This window comes from Bos mutus, chromosome X (assembly GCF_027580195.1).
Source record: "Bos mutus isolate GX-2022 chromosome X, NWIPB_WYAK_1.1, whole genome shotgun sequence".
Lineage (NCBI taxonomy): Eukaryota > Metazoa > Chordata > Mammalia > Artiodactyla > Bovidae > Bos > Bos mutus.
In genome coordinates this window covers 76,149,297-76,171,789 of record NC_091646.1, presented here as the reverse complement: position 1 = coordinate 76,171,789, position 22,493 = coordinate 76,149,297, and the positions used below count along the sequence as shown (strand labels likewise).

The 22,493-nt window shown below is 40.6% G+C and overlaps 2 protein-coding genes across 2 annotated transcripts in view; one reads left to right on the top strand and one right to left on the bottom strand.

Moving 5' to 3' along the window:
* Positions 1-2,053, top strand: part of ZNF41 (zinc finger protein 41) — a 72,774-nt gene extending 70,721 nt beyond the window's left edge. Inside the window, exon 5 of the mRNA XM_070365334.1 lies at positions 1,882-2,053. Coding sequence (XP_070221435.1) covers positions 1,882-1,928 — 47 coding nt within the window. The 3' untranslated portion in view covers positions 1,929-2,053. The remainder of the gene's footprint in view (positions 1-1,881) is intronic.
* An 83-nt stretch (positions 2,054-2,136) lies between these two features.
* The window catches only part of ZNF157 (zinc finger protein 157), a 30,620-nt gene continuing 10,263 nt past the window's right edge, over positions 2,137-22,493 (bottom strand). Inside the window, 4 exon segments of the mRNA XM_005899363.2 lie at positions 2,137-2,308; positions 2,310-3,366; positions 5,347-5,442; positions 5,735-5,861. Coding sequence (XP_005899425.2) covers positions 2,137-2,308; positions 2,310-3,366; positions 5,347-5,442; positions 5,735-5,861 — 1,452 coding nt within the window.

Below are 22,493 nucleotides of genomic sequence, written 5' to 3'. Positions count from 1 at the left end.
TTAATTCAAATACCCTGGGTTGTCGTAATCCTTATGGAACACTCAGGGGAAAAAGCAAAAAAATTATGTAATTTAGCATCAATATTTATTATGGCACAGTGCTACCCAGTACTAAAAGAAAAGGATTTGTTTCTGCTTATCAAAAAAGTACAAGGGGAAACATTCACAAGGTTGAGAGATTTATCATTGATAGACCTCCACTAAAGAAAACTCTAAAGGATATTTTTCACATAAAGAAGAAAATGATCATGAAGGAAATGTGGGAAACAATAAAGAGCAACCAAAGTGGTAAATATGTAGGTAAAATAAAATAAATATATAAAACAAAAGTGTTTTCTGGGGAGACATGCACACATGTATACACACACACTTAACATATAGATAGATACATATATTACATATATATATATATACCCCATAATACATCATTATATTTTAAAATATATGTGTATATATATATATATATATGAGCAAATTTTCTATTAAAAGATGAACTTTCAAAGACAATTTCTTAGAAAACCATAAAATACTACTTAAAATTTAATAGATTTTAAATGAGTTAAATAAAAAGACAAACACATTCAAGGATGGAAGGGCTTAAAGCCATTTTACACGTTTCAGATAGGCAATAATTTATAAAAAAAAAATAACAGATAAGTTCTAGTGAATATGTGGGAAAATGTAAACTTTTTCTCAAACTGCTCATGAGAGTGTAAAATGGTACAATTTTTAAAAACTTTAATATTTAGTCAAGTTGAAAAACTTCTATGTCAATCAGAACCCAGCTAGGAGACAGAAGCCATACCAGTTATTTTAATAGAGAAAATTTATTACAAAAAAATTTTAACTAGTTATGAAGTTACTAACCACATAACTTAAAAGCAAAAAGAACATTAAAATTCTTATGGACTCAGCAACTGCAGAAAGCAGTGGGGCTAGGGTAAAAAGGGAAGAAGTTGGAATTACTAAAAATAGAAGGTTGTAAGTGGGGTCACATGTGACTGAGATTCATAGTTCTAAGGAGGTGGCACTACCCAGATGTTGCAAGTGTCTCTGAGGGGATGCAGTACCATAGAGCTGTTAGTACTGGGAAAGTGCAAACTGGATTAAACTGCTGCTACCATGAGGATGTGCTGCTGCCCAAGTGAAGAAGCAATGCTGGGCTGATACTCAGATAAACAGGGAGCCAACTGGAATTGAAATAAAAAAAAGAGCAAGTCCCTTCTTCCTTCCATAGGCTCAACATTTATATTTCATATCTCTTATTGGCAAGACCCAACAGCGAATAGCAGCTGGCAAGACAGGAATGTGTTCTATAGAGTCATGGCCCCAGCATCACAAAGTCCCAGTATAGAAGGGCAGGTTTGGAACTGGGGCACAATAGATTAATAACTGGCATACTGCCTACACCCTATGACCCATCATTGCCATTTCTAGATTTAAATACTAAACACAGAAATGATACAAATGCCTTTCACTAGGGGAATGGAGAGATAAATAAATAAACCAGAGCTATATTTACCAACATGGATAGATCTTGGAAAGGTAACATTTCATGAAAAAAAGCAAGCTGCATAAACAAAAATAGTGTAATACTACTGATGTAAAGTTTTTAAAATATAGCATTATATATTGGAGACTTCATATTATACAGAAAAAACTTAGGGTAGATTAAAATTTTCAATGTTGAAAATGAAACCTTCACTTTAGAGGAAAGTACAGGAGAATATTATCACCTTGAAACTGATAACATAAAAACATAAAACCTAGGCAGAAGAAAAGAGTTAACAAAATTAAAGAACCAGTCACAGACTGAGAGGAGATATCTGAAACACAAATGACTGAAAAGGGATTTTTATGTTCTCATATTTTTTTTTAAAGAACAAGGAAAACAACATTTAAACCAAGAAGTAAAAGACAGCCTATGAGAAAACAATGAGCAAAGGATATGAACAGTCACTGCACAGAAGAAATATAACAATGACCAGTCAACAGGTAAGCTGATTCTCAACCACTAATTACGGAAATCCAAATGAAATGCAAACAACAATGAGCCACTCCCTAAGGGGATCAGGACAATTTTCACACCAAGGCAGGAGCCGTATTGTTACAGGTATACTCTGTGTGCCCCAGTAATCAGATGGCCCAAAGGGCTTGATCAAATGGTGAGGGGAGTCTTCTTAGAGAAGCTTTCTCCACAGTACACGGCAAGGGCTGGCCTAAGTGAGTTCTCTGATGTTCTGTGAGGTGTGCCTTCTGCCAGAAAGCTTTCCCACATTCTTGGCATTCAAAGGGTCTCTCCTGTGTTAATGAGGCATACTTTCACAGAGAAGGCATTTCTTCATTCACAAAGTTTCTCTCCTGTATGAGTTCTCTGGTGTTGACAAAGGGATTTCTTCATACTGAAGATTTTTCCACAATCACTACATTCATAGGGTTTTTCTCCTGAATGCATTCTCTGATGTTCAATGAGGCGTGCTTTGACATAGAAGGCATTACCACATTTGTTACATTCATAAGGTTTCTCTCCTGTGTGAATTCGCTGATGTATTCCAAGAGATGAATGCACACTGAAAGATTTCCCACATTCATTACACTGGTAGGGTTTTTCACCCGTATGAGTTCTCTGGTGATTATTCAGAGTCATCTTCAATCTGAAAAATTTCCCACATTCACCACATTTATAGGGTTTCTCACCTGTATGAATTCTTTGATGTTGGTTTAGGGATTTTTTTGCACCAAAGTTTTTCCCACAAGCACCACATTCATAGGGTTTCTCCCCCGTGTGAGTTCGCTCATGTTGAGTAAGAGATATCTTAACACGAAATGCTTTCCCACATTCGCCACATTCATAGGGTTTCTCCCCTGTGTGAGTTCTCTGATGAATCATGAGGGTTGCCTTCTCAGAAAAGGTTTTCCCACACTCAGTACATTCATAGGGTCTCTCTCCTGTGTGTGTTCTCTGATGTAGAATGAGTTGTGACTTCCTGCCAAAAGATTTTCCACACTCATCACATTCAAAGGGCTTCTCTCCTGTGTGAGTTTTCTGATGAGCAATGAGGTATGATCTTGCACTAAAGGTTTTTGCACATTCACCACATTTATAGGGTCTCTCCCCTGTGTGTATTCTCAGATGTTCAATAAGGTTTGATTTCCTGCAGTAAGTTTTCCCACATTCATTACATTCAAAGTTTCTTTCTCCTGTGTGTGTTCTTTTGTGTCCAACAAAGCTCATTCTCTTGTAGAAGGCTTTCTGATATTTGACAGTTTGATCCAAAGTTTGAATTTTCCGATGCTGAAGGTCATTATCATGCCTGAGGGAATTACCCCAAACAGAACTGTTGGCACCTGGCAGTGAAAAAGAGCCTTTAAAAATAAATCAGATCATATCACTCTCACTCAAAACCCAACATAGGCTTTCCCTTGTCACAGTATAAAGCTTAACAAAGCCTATAAAAACTCTACATAATTTAGTCCCCAGCTAACTCTCAGATTTGTGGAAAATTCTGAAAGAGATGGGAATACCAGACCACTTGACCTGCCTCTTGAGAAATCTGTATGCAGGTCAGGAAGCAACGGTTAGAACTGGACATGGAACAACAGACTGGTTCCAAATAGGAAAAGGAGTACGTCAAGGCTGTATATTGTCACCCTGCTTATTTAACTTATATGCAGAGTACATCATGAGAAACGCTGGGCTGGAAGAAGCACAAGCTGGAATCAAGATTGCCAGGAGAAATATCAATAACCTCAGATATGCAGATGACACCACCCTTATGGCAGAAAGTGAAGAAGAACTAAAGAGCCTCTTGATGAAAGTGAAAGTGGAGAGTGAAAAAGTTGGCTTAAAGCTCAACATTCAGAAAACTAAGATCATGGCATCTGGTCCCATCACTTCATGGCAAATAGATGGGAAAACAGTGGAAACAGTGGCTGACTTTATTTTTCTGGGCTCCAAAATTACTGCAGATGGTGACTGCAGCCATGAAATTAATAAGATGCTTACACCTTGGAAGGAAAGTTATGACCAACCTAGGCAGCATATTAAAAAGCAGAGACATTACTTTGCCAACAAAGGTCCATCTAGTCAAGGCTATGGTTTTTTCAGTGATCATGTATGGATGTGAGAATTTGAACTATAAAGAAAGCTGAGCACTGAAGAGTTGATGCTTTTGAACTGTGGTATTGGAGAAGACTCTTGAGAGTCCCTTGGACTGCAAGGAAATCCAACCAGGCCATCCTAAAGGAGATCAGTCCTGGGTGTTCATTGGTAGGACTGATTTTGAAGCTGAAACTCCAATACTTTGGCCACCTGATGCAAACAGCTGACTCACTGGAAAAGACCCTGATGCTGGGAAAGGTTGAGGGCAGGGGGAGAAGGGGATGACAGAGGATGAGATAGTTGGATGGCGTCATTGACTCGACGGACATGGGTTTGAGTGAACTCCGGGAGATGGTGATGGACAGGAAGGCCTGGTGTGCTGCAGTTTATGGGGTCGCAAAGAGTTGGACATGACTGAGCGACTGAACTGAACTGTCAGATATCACTTCCTAGCACTCTCACTACCCAACCTTGATCCACACCAGCATCTTTGCTATATACCCCTGAGGTATATATCCCTCAGACTAGGCTTGGCACTATCTGTTCTCTCTGCTTAGAATACTACTAAAATCTACATGCCTCTGTCTCACTTCACTGGTGTTGGTGTACTAATGTTAACTTCCCCAAAGAGTCTTCCCTGACCACATTCTCCAAAAGCACAAACCATCACTGTCTACTCTTCTTATCTTGAACGGATTTTCTTTTTTCCACCAAACATCACGTATTCATTTGTTTCTGGTCTCTTTTCCTCATTAGACTGCAAGCTCCAAGAGAAGAGAGATATTACTTTATTCACTATTGGACCCCCCCACCTAGAAGGTGACCAGCATATAGTTGACCCTCATTTAAGATTTGGTAGATGACTAAATGAATGTATGAATGAGTGCTTGACAACAGAAGGCATCCAAGACAATGGAGGGAAGGAAGACAATTGAGAATACTAAAGAGAAACAGACTAGCTAAGAATAAATATCTAAGCTGAGGCAGGCAGGGAAAGACAAGAGTGGTAAATAACTACAAAAATCAAGATAAAATAGGAGAGAGCACTTAAGTGTGAGCATGATGTGGGGACGTAGGATTTAGGTATCTAAAGCATATAGACCTTCTGTCCTCTAGTCATTTTCAAAGAGCAAGGGCCTCTGAAAAGAGATTCCTGAAAAATACTAGCCAAACATAACCTTTGATTTGAATTCCTGAAGTCTTATTTCTCCTACTTTTCATATGTTGAGTTGTTGCTCACTCACCTGTGTAACCATTGTCTGAGGATTCCTCCTCTAATATCCACAGTTCTTCCCCTCGCTCCAACTTGAAGATCATCTCTGGTTTGGCCACGCAGAGGCCTGTTAATGGGAAATGGCACAGGACGTGGGCCAGGTTGCCTGAGCTTTAGGGCCTCTGATGGAGGAGAAAGGTGCATCTTCATGAACTGCACAAGGAAGGCTACGCACTGAAACCTTTCACTGGGGGAAGTGAGAACACACACACTCTTCCTGGTGCTCCAAACTGATAAATTATCTATGACCCCTTGAATCTAGAACTGAAGTATCACTGAACTCTACAAAGGCTGCCCAGGTTATAGCAACCAAGAAAGGAAAAACATGCTACCAGGAGTTAGGTGGACAATATCCTCACCCACAGATGCCAGGTTGCTGTAGTTCTCCAGCATCACATCCCTGTGCATGGTCCTCTGGGCAAGATCCAGTGTGTGCCACTCCTGTCGGGTAAAATCCACAGCCACATCTTCGAATGACACGGATCCCTGTAACAACAATCTGCGATGATCAGGATAGAACATCTGGAAAAGATATGTGGGAACTAATTCTTCCAATAGAGCACTTTTGAAAGTTGACTAGAAAAAGCTTCACTGGTGTCAACTGAAAAAAATGTACAACGTGAGATTTGTGAGTTAAGTTTTATTTAGGGCAAAATGAGAACTATAGCTTGGGAGACAACATTTCAGATAGCTCTTAGGAACTGCTCTGACAAGGAAAGGGGAGGTCAATATATATGTGATTTTGGTGAAGGGGGTACATGCAATCAAGCACACATCTCGGTAGAAGATTGCTGCTAGTCACAAGAGGCAGATGTCTCTGTTAACGATCTTAGTGCTTTTCTAGATATGAGAAGATACAAGAAATTGGGTTCAGAACATTTTCTCCTGAAAATACCTATCTGAAGGTCTGCTCTACCAGTTTTCTCCAGAGCACAGACTGTCTCATTCCTGATCTCTGCTCTCAACTCCTTTCAGGGTATGCTGAAGGTCAGTGACTACAGTGGCTAGTGACCTAATCCTTATAGAGGCAAAGAACAAGTGACAATCTTTAGCTGGCACTGGAAACCTGACTCTGTCTTGCTTGATACTATCCTTTGGGAGAGAAAAACCTAGAGCAGTCCTGCTAGTGTATTAACTTTTCAGTTCATGGATAAAAGACCACTGACTGCTGAGTTAACACAGTGTCTAGACCTGTCCTAATTGCTGAGGAAATAAAGAGAGTGCCTGCTCTCAAGGAGCTCATACTCCAGTAAAGAGACTTGCATAGGTATGCGTTGTTTTACAGCACTTTGCTTTATTGTGCTTCAGAGATACCATGTTTTTTCACAAATTGAAGGTTTGTGGGGACCCTCCACTGTCCAGATGGTGGTTAGCCTTCTCTAGCAAGAGTATTTTTTAATTAAGGTATGTACATTGTTTTTTCAGACATGTTATTGCACACTTAATAGACTACAGTATAATGTCGGTGTAACTTTTATATGCACTGGGAAACCAAAAAATTCATGTGACTCATTTTATTGCAATATTTGTTTTATTGCAGTGGTCTGGAAACAAACCTGTAGTATCTCAAAGGTATGCCTGTATATGAACACACCCCTGCTATGGGATGTTACAGGAGCTATGATGGACATGGGTACAAGGTGCAATGGGCTTTTACAAGGGATGGAATAAGATTACACCTTGTGTTAACAGACTGAACTTCACTTGGGGAGGCAGAGCTTTGAATCCTTAAACAAGAATATAATCTTCCTCACGAATATGGGGCAGTAACATGAAAAACAAGGCAGGAAGACACGAAACATGCAAGATGAGTTAAGAGAACTACATATAGCACAGTATGACAGGAAAATAGTGCTTTGGACAGTGATGAGATAAAGGGTTACAGAAACATTCAGGGGCAGGCAGTGGAGAGATTTCCAACTTTTTTTTTTCTAAAGATCATCAATCTCCAAAATACTTGACTATACAATCAAAATATTTTCTGACCTTCCCACAATATATTTACATTTATAAATTACACAGAAGTACTGTCAAGTAAGAGAAAGGGAGAGAATATTACTTCTAGGATAACAGCATGAGCAGCTGAGTTGAGGCTGGTGCCATATATGGTGGTGGTGGTTTAGTTGCTAAGTGGTATCTGACTCTTGCAACCCCATGGACTGTAGCCCTAGCCTTCCAGGCTCCTCTGTCCTTGGGATTTCCCAGGCAGTAATACTGAAGTGGTTTGGCATTTCCTTCTCCAGGGGATCTTCCCAAGCCAGGGATTGAATCCATTTTGGTGCACTGCAGGGGCTTCCCTGGTGGCGCTGGTGATAAAGAACCCACCTGCCAATGCAGGAGATATAAGAGATGCCGGTTCGATCCCCGGGATGGGATAGACAGAGTCTATGGTCCATAGGGTCACGAAGAGTGGAACACAACTGAAGTGACTTAGCACGCATGCATGCTCCTGCACTGCAGGCGGTCTCCTGCACTGCAGGCAGATTCTTTACTGCTGAGCCACTAGGGAAGCCCCGGTGCCATGTACTAAGATTAGCAAAAAAGGAACACAATGGGCTGGCAGAGGGGGAGAGTGAGATCAATCTTGGACCAGAGCTGGAGTGTTCATGTCACATACTGATAGAGACGTCCAGCTGGCAGATTAATATATGATGCTGGAGCTCTGAGAGAAGGCTAGGACAGACCAAGGACTGAGAGGCAATAGTATTTCAGTACCAGCTGAAGCTACCATAATAAACTGGATGGCTAAGAGAACACAGAGCTTGAAAGAGGCATCAAGTGCACGGTCAGTGGGTATACCAACATGACATGAAGATTGAAAAGGAGTTGGGGGGCTCCTGTGGGACAGAGAAAGCCTCTCGTTTCTTTGTCATGCAGTCCTGTTCCAAAGTAAATCCCAGTACCAAAGCTGCAACCTTGCAGTAGCAGGCCCCTCAGACTCTAAGGGAGAAGAATCTCTTCTTTGGGCAGAGGACTAATGTTCTGAAGAGCTTTAGAAAGATCCCCATTGCCTTTTTTATAACCTATCACAACTTGGACCAAAGGGCAAACCTAGTTGTAGAAAGTGAATGCCAGGGTAGAGATGAAAGCCCTAACTGTCCACCTAGAGGAAGGGGAAGCCCTGGGAACAGAGGTGTGGGGAAGATTGCCCTAATAATATAGCTTCAAAATACATGAAGCAAAACTAAAAAAATCTGGAAAAAATATAGGACAATCCACAAACATGGCTGCCAACCTTTATCACCTCTCTTAGTGATTAAAGGAACTAACTAGTAGACAAAAAAAATCAACAATGATATAGAAAACTGAACACTACCAATCAACCAATTGATTTTGTAAAACATTCCACTCAAAACTGAGAGATTAACTGTTTCTTCTAGAACACATGAAATGTTCACCAAGTTTATGATCCATATCCAGGATCATAAAACAAATCCAAAAACAATCAAAGGGTCCACTGGGTACCAAGGGAAATTGACATGGAACAATCAACTCTGAGATATATCCTAATTAAAACTATTAGAATTTAAAGACAAAGAAAAAAATTCCTCAGGGCCTCCAGGCAAAAAAATTTAGATTGGCATCAATTTCTCAAAAACAACATACAAAGCAAGGCAATACAGTAGTTTCAAGAAACTTAAGAAAATACAAATTAAGGAAATTATATCCAGCCAAAGATATCAGGACAGAGAAACCCTTCAAATATCAAGGGTTTTAGGAAAAGTTGTAAATATGCCAGAATATGTGTGCCCTTCATAAGGAATTTGCTAGAGCTGCACTAATATGGTAGCCACATACCATATGTGGCTATTTAAATTTTGATTAATTAAAGTGGAAGAAAATTTAAAATTCAGTTCTTCCGTCACACTAGGCACATTTCCAGTGCTCAGTAGCCACATGTGGCTGGTTACAGTATTAAACAGCACAGATACAGAATATTCCCATCACTACAGGAAATTTTATTGTATACCATAAGCTGGAATCAAGATTGCCGAGAGAAATATCAGATATGCAGATGACACCACCCTTATGGCAGAAAGTGAAGAGGAACTAAAAAGCCTCTTGATGAAAGTGAAAGAGGAGAGTGAAAAAGTTGGCTTAAAGTTCAACATTCAGAAAACTAAGATCATGGCATCTGGTCCCGTCACTTCATGGTAAATAGATGGGGAAACAGTGGAAACAGTGTCAGACTTTATTTTGGGGGCTCCAAAATCACTGCAGATGGTGACTGCAGCCATGAAATTAAAAGATGCTTACTCCTTGGAAGGAAAGTTATGACCAACCTAGATAGCATATTCAAAAGCAGAGACATTACTTTGCCAACAAAGGTCCATCTAGTCAAGGCTATGGTTTTTCCAGTGGTCATGTATGGATGTGAGAGTTGAACTGTGAAGAAAGCTGAGTGCTGAAGAATTGATGCTTTTGAACTGTGGTGTTGGAGAAGACTCTTGAGAATCCCTTGGACTGCAAGGAGATCCAACCAGTCCATTCTGAAGATCAGCCCTGGGATTTCTTTGGAAGGAATGATGCTAAAGCTGAAACTCCAGTACTTTGGCCACCTCATGGGAAGAGTTGACTCATTGGAAAAGACTCTGATGCTGGGAGGGATTGGGGGCAGGAGGAGAAGGGGACGACAGAGGATGAGATGGCTGGATGGCGTCACCGACTCGATGGATGTGAGTTTGAGTGACAGACAGGGAGGCCTGGCATGCTGCAATTCATGGGGTTGCAGAGTCAGACATGATTGAGCAACTGAACTGAACTGATACTAAACAAACAGGGCTTCCCCGATAGTTCAGTTGGTAAAGAATCCACCTGCAATGCAGGAAACCCCAGTTCAATCCCTGGAGAAGGGAAAGGCTATCCACTCCAGTATTCTGGCCTGGAGAATTCCACAGGATCGCAAAGAGTTGGACATGACTGAGCAACTTTTTTAATATATATATACTAAACAGTGAGCTTTAACCAAAAACAATGAATGGGAAAATTTTGGCAAAAGGACTGACAGTAAGTATTTCATATATTAAACTGCAAAGCTAAGACTAAAAAATAATTTTAAAATGCAACTAAAACTGAACAAGATCATTGACTATTGTATAGGAAACAGATGGGAGACAAATTAGATAGTAAAAGATTAATAAAGAAAAAAGTAAAAGGGAGGGGATATATGTATACTAATAGCTGATTAACGTTGTTGTATAGCAGAAAACAACACAACACTGTAAAGCAATTATCCTCCAATTAAAAATAAATTTAAATAAAGAAAAAAAAAAGGTAAACTGGTATAGCCATTATGGAGAACAATGCAAAGGTTCCTCAATTAAACTAGAACTACCATATGATCCATCAGTCCCACTTCTGGGAATATATCTGAAGGAAAGGAAATCACTATCCCAAATATTCATTGCAGCATTATTTGCAATAGCCAAGATATAGAAACAACATACATAAGTGTCCATCAACAGATGAATGGATAAAGATCTGGTATATAAAAAATGGAATATTATTCAGTCATGAAAAAGAAGTAAACCCTGCCATTTGCAACAACAGGGATGAACCTGAAAGACATTACACTAAGTGAAATAAGTTAGACAGAAAGACAAATACTGAATGATCTCACTAACATGTGGAATCTAAAAAAAAAAGTCAAACTCAGAAGCAAAGAGAATGGTGGTCACCAAGGGTGTGGGGGAAAGGGGAGAGATATTGGTCAAAGAGACAAAGTTACATTTATGGACAATAAATAAAGTCTAGAGATCTAATATACAAGCATGATGACTATACTTCATAATATTCTACTGAAAAATGGAAATATGCTAAGAGAGCAAATTTCAGATGTACTCATCACACACAAAAAATGGTAACTGTAATGAGATGATAAGTTAATTAAACTCAGTAATCATTTAACCATGTATATGCATAGCAAATCATGTTGTACATCTTAAATATATCAGATCAGATCAGTAGCTCAGTCGTGTCCGACTCTTTGCGACCCCATGAATGGCAGCACGCCAGGCCTCCCTGTCCATCACCAACTCCCAGAGTTCACTCAGACTCACATCCACGGAGTCGGTGATGCCATCCAGCCATCTCATCCTCTGTCGTCCCCTTCTCCTCCTGCCCCCAATCCCTCCCAGCATCAGAGTCTTTTCCAATGAGTCAACTCTTTGCATGAGGTGGCCAAAGGACTGGAGTTTCAGCTTTAGCATCATTCCTTCCAAAGAAATCCCAGGGCTGATCTCCTTCAGAATGGACTGGTTGGATCTCCTTGCAGTCCAAGGGACTCTCAAGAGTCTTCTCCAACACCACGGTTCAAAGGCATCAATTCTTCAGCACTCAGCCTTCTTCACAGTCCAACTCTCACATCCATACATGACCACAGGAAAAACCATAGCCTTGACTAGATGGACCTTTGTCGGCAAAGTAATGTCTCTGCTTTTGAATATGCTATCTAGGTTGGTCATAACTTTCCTTCCAAGGAGTAAGTGTCTTTTAATTTCATGGCTGCAATCACCATCTGCAGTGATTTTGGAGCCCAGAAAAATAAAGTCAGCCACTGTTTCCACTGTTTCCCCATCTATCTCCCACGAAGTGATGGGACCGGATGCCATGATCTTCATTTTCTGAATGTTAAGCTTTAAGCCAACTTTTTCACTCTCCACTTTCATCAAGAGGCTTTTTAGTTCCTCTTCACTTTATGCCATAAGGGTGGTGTCATCTGCATATCTGAGGTTATTGATATTTCTCCCGGCAATCTTGATTCCAGCTTGTGCTTCCTCCAGCACAGCGTTTCTCATGATGTACTCTGCATGTAAGTTAAATAAACAGGGTGACAATATACAGCCTTGACATACTCCTTTTTCTATTTGGAACCAGTCTGTTGTTCCATGTCCAGTTCTAACTGTTGCTTCCTGACCTGCATACAAATTTCTCAAGAGGCAGATCAGGTGGTCTGGTATTCCCATCTCTTTCAGAATTGTCCACAGTTTATTGTGATCCACACAGTCAAAGGCTTTGGCATAGTCAAGAAAGCAGAAATAGATGTTTTTCTGGAACTCTCTTGCTTTTTCCATGATCCAGCGGATGTTGGCAATTTGATCTCTGGTTCCTCTGCCTTTTCTAAAACCAGCTTGAACATCAGGAAGTTCATGGTTCACATATTGCTGAAGCCTGGCTTGGAGAATTTTGAGCATTACTTTACTAGCGTGTGAGATGAGTGCAATTGTGTGGTAGTTTGAGCATTCTCTGGCATTGCCTTTCTTTGGGATTGGAATGAAACCCCACCTTTTCCAGTCCTGTGGCCACTGCTGAGTTTTCCAAATTTGCTGGCATATTGAGTGCAGCACTTTCACAGCATCATCTTTCAGGATTTGGAATATATACAATTTTATAAATAAATATGTAAATAAAAAGATAAAAGGGTTGAGTAAGAATACCACAGAAGGGATAAATACAAAGGTAACCACCAGAATGGGCTTCCCTGGTACCTTAGACAATAAAGGAGGCTTGGATTTGGTTCCTGGGCCAGGAAGATCCCCTGGAGAAGGAAATGGCTACCCACACCAGTATTCTTGCCTGGAGAATCCCATGGTGGGCTATGGTCCACGGGATCATAAAGAATCAGACACAACTGAGCAACTAATCACAACTACCAGCATAAAAATACAAACCTTCCTAATTACCAAAAACATTTAGAGGAAGCACTCAATAGAGAAAGAAACACAGTAAATATAACATTTACACACTGTAATTACATCATAAGATAAAACAAGAAAGTTGACATTTTGTATTAATTATATTACAAACAGTAATACAAATAAATGTGAATAGGCTTATTTCATCTATTAAAAGAAATAGATTTTCACATTGCCTTGTTAAAGCAAAACCCAACACAATGCTGTATACAAGAGACATGCTTAGAACAGTCTTTCAAAAAGGCTAAAATTATAGAGATGGACAAAGACTTACCAAATGAAAATGATATAAAAGCAGGGATTGAAATCCTGGTTCCAGACAAAGTAGAATTCCAAAAGCAATTATATGAGATAAAGGAGGATACTTTGTAATGTTAAAAGCCCTGTTCACAACAAAGATATAAAAATAAAGATATTTGTAAATTTCTAGATGCTCAGGCCTATGGGCAGAGCTGCTGGCCAGGCTGCCCCACCTATTTAATTGTGGGTCTGAGTGGAGAGCATGTGGCTTCTGCCCTATTGCAAGTCATCTCATCTGTTGGTACCAGCGGTGTACCACAGCAATAACTCAGTCACCTAGGTCATATCCCGATTTCCAGGCCTTTTCTAGCCTAAGCAGTCATCACTCTCCCCCTTTCTATTACCTGTGCCATCAACTAGGAGAAGGTGACTGTGTTAATGGCTCAGATTTCTCTAATCCAAACTCTTACCATTCGTCCTTGGTAAGCAAGGGTGTCTGGCATCTGTTGGTGGGCTTCCTTGAGTTCTGCCCAATTGCCATGTCCAAGCCAGGAGGACTAAAATAGCTGCTTGAATGTGCTGTGGATAGTGCTCCTAGGCTCCTTGGGGCCCCTTTTCAGACTAAGATGCTTATTGGCCCCAGGACCTCATGAATCAAACAAAGCCAAAACAGACACAAATTAGCAAGAGAGAAAAAGGAACATTCTGGGAAGGAAGTTGATAATGATGTATAGAAATGGAATTCTCTGTCCTGGGCTCTCATGAAAGGAAGCCTAGTTGCTCAGGGGACTTTTGGGGGAACACCTTCCGGAAAGGCCTTATTACATCCATGGGAAATTCATGGGGGTCAGGGAGGCTTAGATTTCTGCTATAATTTTTGCCCCTCATTAATCAGTGAGGACTTGGGCAAATCCATTCTCCTTGTGAGTCTCAGTTTCCCCAATAATAATATATGGGTGTCATGGGCATACATTAGGCTTCCCTGATGGCTCAGCAGGTAAAGAATCTTCCTGCAATGCAGGAGATGAGAGTTCGATCCCTGAGTCGGAAAGATCTCCTGGGGGAGGAAACGGTAACCTACTCCGGTGTTCTTGCCTGGAGAATCCCCATGGACAGAGGAATCTGGCGGGCTACAGTCCAAAGTGTTGCAAAGATTTGGACATGACTGAGTGACTAAGCACACACACACAGCACATGGGCATAGATTTGACTAGACTAGTTTCCATATGTAAGAGAGAAGACTGGGCTACCCCCAAGTGACCTATGGAATTTTGTCAACTACCTAAGTCCAGCACGCCCCACCCTATTCTAATTCAGTTGGACTTGGGGAGAGTTCTGTTGTGGTTCCCAGCATGACTGATGTATTAGACCTCTTCCTACTGTGACTAATGGCTACGTTCGCTGTGACCCCCTGGGGAGTCCTTAGCAATACTGGAGAGAGCCATTGGTGGAGGGAACCTCTAAAGACCTTTCTTAGATCATCAAGAAAACTGCCTTGGTCAGCTCCAGTGCTATTCTCTGGTCTGCTTGGGTGCTGGGGTTGTGCGTAGTGAATGGCCCTTCTTTGTTCCTCATTTCTGTTTAGAGCAGATGGAAATCTGATAGACAGGAGACATTTGTGCAAGTCTTTTGGAGGATGCTGTAGACAAGCTGCTAGCTCTGTACTGCCTCTACCCTGACTGGATTCTGGGCCCCAGTGACCGTGTTCCTCTTCTCTCTGGACAATTCCTAGACTTTGGCCTGTATGACTTTTGCGGGCCAGACCTAGCCAATAGGAACAAGTGGCCTGAGGTAGCACTTTCTAGTTGGCAAATTCCTTCTATCTCCATTATTTTCTAAAAGGCCCCTGAAGCAGTTGGGCAGAATGGATGAATTTATCCCAACTTTACAGATAAGGACATGGAGGCAGTGAGAAGGGAAATGACTTGCTTATGGTGATCTAGAACATTGACTGCAAGTCAGTGTGGGTAAGAGGATGGGCAGGCTGGGGTGAAAGATGTGGTGTGACAGAATACTACTAATAATTTTCCAAACATAAAATAAATAACATAATTGATATATGCCAGGCACTAGACACTTTAACTGCATTATCTTGTGTAATGTTTATCTTAACTGTATGAGGTTGACATTATTGTATCTGCATTTTCAGATAAGAAACCAGAGCCTCAGAAAGGTTAAGACTCTTGCCAAAATTCACACAACCAGGTCATGAGACTTCAAATCTCTTGCTTTTTCTGTTGCACTTGGAGTGAAGCTGCTGTTTCAATGTACGTTGGGGTGCTAGGGGTTGAATTTCAGCAGCAGGCCCAAGGTCAGAGCACGCTAAAGCTAAATTGGAACCTCTGGCTGCCTCTTTATCCTACTGAGCCCAGCCAAGCTTCCCAGCTCCAAGCCCAGGTCAGAGGCCCTTGTGAGCTCAGAGAGCAACTACTTTCCCCCATTCCCACCTCTAGCCTTGGATCTCTGGGAATTGTTCCCAGCCAGGTGAGCCTATCCCTTCTCCCATTTAAACCTGCTAATAAGCAGCCTGGGGGAAAAAAGTTAACTAGCAGAGTGAATCAATAGATGTGAGCTTGGAGAACTGGCGTCTGGCCACTCAGACCTTCACCATCAATTGGAGCATTTCCTTCATGAACAGTTAATTGCAAATCATTTAACAGTCACAGTGAGAAACAGTCTCATTTTCTGGAAGAATAATTGCTGTCTGATGGGCTCTTGAAGGCTACTCTCCTCTGTTCCTTCAGTTTCTCTCCTGCTTTTCCACTTCCTCCCTCTCGACGCCAGAACATATTTTCTCTCAGCCCATGGAGAACCTCATGAGATTTCCAATGGGCTCCTATGTAGAACCCAGTGCCAACAGGAAGTGGATGCTCTGTCTGTCCACAAATGCTGTGATTAAAATTAATATTTATGTCCTTCAAGAGGCAGAAAATGGAATGGACATCCATGTCCATCCACAAACTCAGATGTGGGTGAGCAAGAAAATAGTCTTTGTTTGTTTTATTTAAAGTAACTGAAGTCTGACTCCAAACCTCCCATTCTAGCAGAGAAGCAGAAAATTCCATGTTTTTCATGACTGGGGACCCACTTAAGGTTGGCACTGGAATCCAAGGGGTACTTGTATTGAAATTAAGGCAAGGGCAAATAATCTCTAATCTATTCCAGTCCCACTGATATCTTCATTTTCTTTGCCTGCAGTGATGGAAGAGAAGCTGAGAGCCCCAAGGTCTTAGGTCCTGCCTCCCTCTGGGTACCTTAAAACCATCTCCTCCCCATCTTTGAGGCACTGCCCTAAGCAGTTTTTGTGCTTCTCTACTGCCCCAGACTTAGGAGCTCTCCATTCCCACGTGGGGCTGGGAGTGGGAGGGATCCCTCTTCATTTTTTTTTCTTTCAGGACTTTTCCTTGTCCTTTATGATTATATATCAATGGTGTTTTCATACTTTTATAAAAGAGTGATGGATTCAGTGATGTCGCTTTCTACACTGTGAAATCCATCTTGCAAGAGGTATTTTTAAGGGCCTGGTTACCCCCATGTAGCAGGGGTATGGGGTGTGGGGATATAGAGGGGCAGCAAACAAATAAACATGAATATTTCCAGAAATTACCCTGCCACAAAATACTGCTTTATTGAAGGAAAAAATTATTTCACTGTCCTACAATTTAGGACACCAAGATTTTAGTCCCTGTTCTACCTGCACTTGATGGAAACTTCATATCTCAGAGCCTCAGGTTCTTCATCCTTAAACGAGTTGGAGAACACAGAATCTCAGACTGTGGTCCTTTCCTCACCCTTTCCTTTTTGATGCTTAAATTCTTCCTCTATCATCTGTCTTGCTCCTACTCACCTCCACTGCATAGATTCCTGGGGCAGTTTTAATGCCTAAGATGTCCCTATTTACGTTGAGTTGGAATAGGCCTAGCTTAGTCCCTGGGAGTCACACAGATCTATTTGCCATCTACTCTCTTTGCCCCATAACAGTCCTTCCAGATCTGAAGGCAGAGATGGTATTCTTTGGTTCAACAAATGTTAAGTACCTATTCTAGGTGCTGAGGGTCCAGCAGTGAATAAGCAAGATTAAAAAAAAAAATCCCTCTCCCCATACCCCCCGCTTATGGGACTTACTTTTTTCTTGGCAGATAATGAAGCAAAATAAATAAAGTTATCATATGTCAGATGGTGATAGGTACAATGGAGGGAAAGAAAGGAAAGACAGGAGGTTCCAATGTAAAATAGAGTGGTCAAGAGAAGACTCACTGTGCAGGTCACATTTGAGAGAAGAACTGAAACTTCAAGGTAAGAGAAGATAATAAATACCAGGAACAACCATGAGTCCAGTGTACCTGAAGTGGAGTGAGTGAAGGGATGAGGTCACAGAGGTAATGTTGGAGTGAGGGAGATGAGAAGACTGTTGAAAAGACTTTGACTCCTGTCCTGAGTTAGAGGGGAGCAGAGAATGACACGGAGAAGGAAATGGCAACCCACTCCAGTGTTCTTTCCTAGAGAATCCCAGGGACGGGGGAGCCTGGTGGGCTGCTGTCTATGGGGTCGCACAGAGTTGGACACGACTGAAGCGACTTAGCAGCAGCAGCAGCATGCACAAAGTAACACAACAAAAGCCTACATAAGCTAAAAACTACAGGGATACAAGAAGAAATAGAAGTTTTCTCTAGTGGAATACTTTTAACATACTATTCATAGAAGTAGCCAGATTAAGTGAACAAAAAAGAAATAGGAAATGCTATAAAAGGGCTAATCAATTAAGGTGGGACTTGAGGGAGTGGGGAGGAAAGAAAGAAGGAAGGAAGGAAGGAAAGAAAGGGAGAGAGAAAGAAAGAAAACACTACATCCAGATCATACAGAATATACTTTTTCTCAGGTGTACATGGAACATTCACAAAACATGATCATATACTAGCACACAAAGAAAACAATCTTGGTAAGTTTAAAATAGACATAAGACAAATAACACTAATTATAAGCAATAAAGAAATTTAATAATTAAAAATTGACAAGCTTATTCTAAAATTAATAAATAAAACCACATGATTTAGAATAAATGAAACTATTTTGAAAAAGAAGAAAAAAGTTAGAGGACTTACATTATCTCATTTCAAGACTTATAATGCTATAGTTTTCAAAACAGTGTAGTATTTTTGTAAAGATATACATGAGACAAAATAGAATTTAGGAATAGATTCACACATATATGATCAATTGATGTCTGACAAAGGTGTCAAGAATATTCAGTGGGGAATGGATAAGCTTCTGAACAAATGTCTCTGGAATAATAAGGTAGTCAGATCCAGAAAAACTTCAGAATTCCTATCATTGCCCTCTGCTCTTCCCCAGTAGTATATTGGACACCTTCCAACCTGGGGGGAGCTCATCTTCCAGTGTCATATCTTTCTGCCTTTTCATACTGTTTATGGGGTTCTCGCAGGAAGAATACTGGAGTGGTTTGCCATTTCCTCTTCCAGTGGACCATGTTTTGTCAGAACTCTTCACAATGACCCATACATTTTGGGTGGCCCTGCATGGCATGGCTCATAGCTTCATTGAGTTATGCTAGCCCCTTCACCACAACAAGGCTGTGATCCATGAAGGGGAAGGATATTTACTGAATTGTTAAGACTGATTATCTCCAAAAGATGAGATTATGAGGACTTTTCAAATTAAAATTTGTATGTTTCTATTAAGGTTGTGTTTACCAGGTTTCTCCACTGTAAAGTTACCAGTTTCCCTATGTAATAAGTGAGTAATCTGTAGGAATATACCTTGAAACTATGTAAACACTTTGTTCCTCGTTAAACTTTCATCCAATAGCTTTGGCATCCATCAGTGATTCTTTCTTGGCTCAGTTATTACTAACTACAGTGGTTGCAAAAGGTTATTTTCCTAACTCCATCATTTGTTCCATATGACTATTTGAAGTGCATGTGTGCTTAGTTGCTCAGTCGTGTCCAACTCTTTGTGACCGCATGAACTGTAGTCCACCAGGGTCCTCTGTCCATGGGATTCTCCAGGCAAGAATACTGGAGTAGATTTCCATTTCTTTCTCCATACAATTTGGCATTGGACCTTAAAGAAGAGCTTTCCCATCTCCCTCATTCAATCATTTATTATCAGTATGAACTCATGGTTTATCTTAGTCTCTAGCCAGGCTCAACACCCAGATGGGCACCCAAAGGCCGTATGGACATATGTAGGTAAAGAAACTTTTCTGGGACTCTTTGACATGAAAGAATAATGCACTGTGATTTCAAAATCTGTTGGTCAAGTCCTAACAAGGGCCACAGTTAGGTTAGAAGGCTACAGGGATGCAACAGTTGATGGAATTAAAGTGAAAGTTTGCAGGAAAATAGGAATATTTGAATAGATTTTAAGTGAAGTACATCTCCTTCATCTAAATGAATTCCTCAGATGGATATTATATCTGGCAGGGGAATACTTCTATCTTGTTGTTGTTCAGTCACTCAGTCATGTCCAACTCTTTGCAACCCCATAGACTATTTTTCACTATCTCCTGGAGTTTGCTCAAACTCAGGTCCATTGAGTTGATGATGCCATTCAACCATCTCATCTTCTGTCATCCCCTTTTCCTCCTGCCCTCAATTTTTCCCAGAATCATAGTCTTTTTGAATGAGTCGACTCTTTGCATCAGGTGGACAAAGTATTGGAGCTTCAGCTTCAGCATCAGTCCTTCCAATGAATATTCAGGGTTGATTTCCTTTAGAATTGACTGGTTTGATCTCCTTGCTGTCCAAGGGACTCTCAAGAGTCTTCTCCAGCACCACAGTTTGAAAGCATCTATTCTTTGGCACTCAGCTTTCTCTATAGTCCAACTCTCACATCCATACATGACTACTGAAAAAACCATAGTTTTGACTACATGGTTTGAATTCAGGTGAATTCTTAAATAGGTTTTTAAAATATACATATACCATCAAAAACTAAAAGTGAAGTAAGTATGTACAAGCTGTTTTATTTATTTTACCATGTGCACTCAGAACCCTCCCTTTTCACCTGTGTATATCTCTATATTTGCATTTATTTTAGTTTAAGACTCAGTCATCCCTTAGTAATTGGAGTAACTAAAATAGCAAATGTAGTTGCTATTGTATGTTCCTGGGTGGCATATGAAAAAGGCGGATGGCTCAGGGAGACTAACAGCAGACCATCACTAATTAATTAGTATCACCATAGCATCAGTAGTTCTTAATTTGGTTTCAGAGTGGAAAAACACAGAAGCTAAAGGAAACTGGTTCTCAGTGACTGATCCTACAAATGTTTTTTTCCTTTATCTCAACATAGGAAAAGAGTCAACTGCAGTTTGTTTTCATGCAAGAAGGTCCATACTGCCAAAATGTTATTTGAATTCACCAGCTTAATAATTCAACTGTCATAATTTAGTTAGAAGGGAATATACAATGGAGAAAAGACAATCTCTTTAACAACTGGTGCTGGGAAAACTGGTCAACCACTTGTAAAAGAATGAAACTAGAACACTTTCTAACACCATACACCAAAATAAACTCAAAATGGATTAAAGATCTAAATGTAAGACCAGAAACTATAAAACTCCTAGAGGAGAACACAGGCAAAACACTCCCCGACATAAATCACAGCAGGATCCTCTATGACCCACCTCCCAGAATATTAGAAATAAAAGCAAAAATAAACAAATGGGACCTAATTAAAATGAATAGCTTCTGCACAACAAAGGAAACTGTAAGCAAGGTGAAAAGACAGCCTTCAGAATGGGAGAAAATAATAGCAAATGAAGCAACTGACAAAGAACTAATCTCAAAAATATACAAGCAACTCCTGCAGCTCAATTCCAGAAAAATAAATGACCCAATCAAAAAATGGGCCAAAGAACTAAACAGACATTTCTCCAAAGAAGACATACAGATGGCTAACAAATGCATGAAAAGATGCTCAACATCACTCATTATCAGAGAAATGCAAATCAAAACCACAATGAGGTACCATCTCACGCCAGTCAGAACGGCTGCTATCAAAAAGTCTACAAGCAATAAATGCTGGAGAGGGTGTGGAGAAAGGGGAACCCTCCTACACTGTTGGTGGGAATGCAAACTAGTACAGCCATTATGGAGAACAGTGTGGAGATTCCTTAAAAAACTGGAAATAGAACTGCCTTATGATCCAGCAATCCCACTGCTGGGCATACACACCGAGTAAACCAGAATTGAAAGAGACACATGTACCCCAATGTTCATCGCAGCACTGTTTATAATAGCCAGGACATGGAAGCAACCTAGATGTCCATCAGCAGATGAATGGATAAGAAAGCTGTGGTACATATACACAATGGAGTATTACTCAGCCATTAAAAAGAATACATTTGAATCAGTTCTAGTGAGGTGGATGAAACTGGAGCCTATTATACAGAGTGAAGTAAGCCAGAAAGAAAAACACCAATACAGTATACTAACTCATATATATGGAATTTAGAAAGATGGTAATGATAACCCTGTATGCGAGACAGCAAAAGAGACACAGATGTATAGAACAGTCTTTTGGACTCTGTGGGAGAGGGAGAGGGTGGGATGATTTGGGAGAATGGCATTGAAACATGTATATTATCGTATGTGAAATGAATCGCCAGTCCAGGTTCGATGCACGATACAGGATGCTCGGGTCTGGTGCACTGGGATGACCCAGAGGGATGGTATGGGGAGGGAGGTGGGAGGGGGGTTCAGGATGGGGAACACGTGTACACCCATGGCAGATTCATTTTGATGTATGGCAAAACCAGTACAATATTGTAAAGTAATTAGCCTCCAATTAAAATAAACAAATTTATATTAGAAAATAATTTAGTTAGAAGGGATTTGGACTTGATGCAAGTCCCAAGTATATTTAATAATATACTACACTGATGATAACATGATGATATTAGAAACTGAAGATCAAGCTAAGATTGACTTAAATGCAATAGTGACACATACAATCAGCAGAGGTTAGTTGATAAATCCAACAAAAATCTAAGGGCCCACTTGAATGGTGAAATGCTTAGGACTACCCTGGGTAGGAGCCACACATGACATTCCACAGGCAACAAAAAATAAACTGCTATTGCCAACCCCTGCTACTAAGAAATGCAGCACCGGAGCAGGTCACTTGGGTTATGCAGGATGCATGTTCCACATGTGCAAAC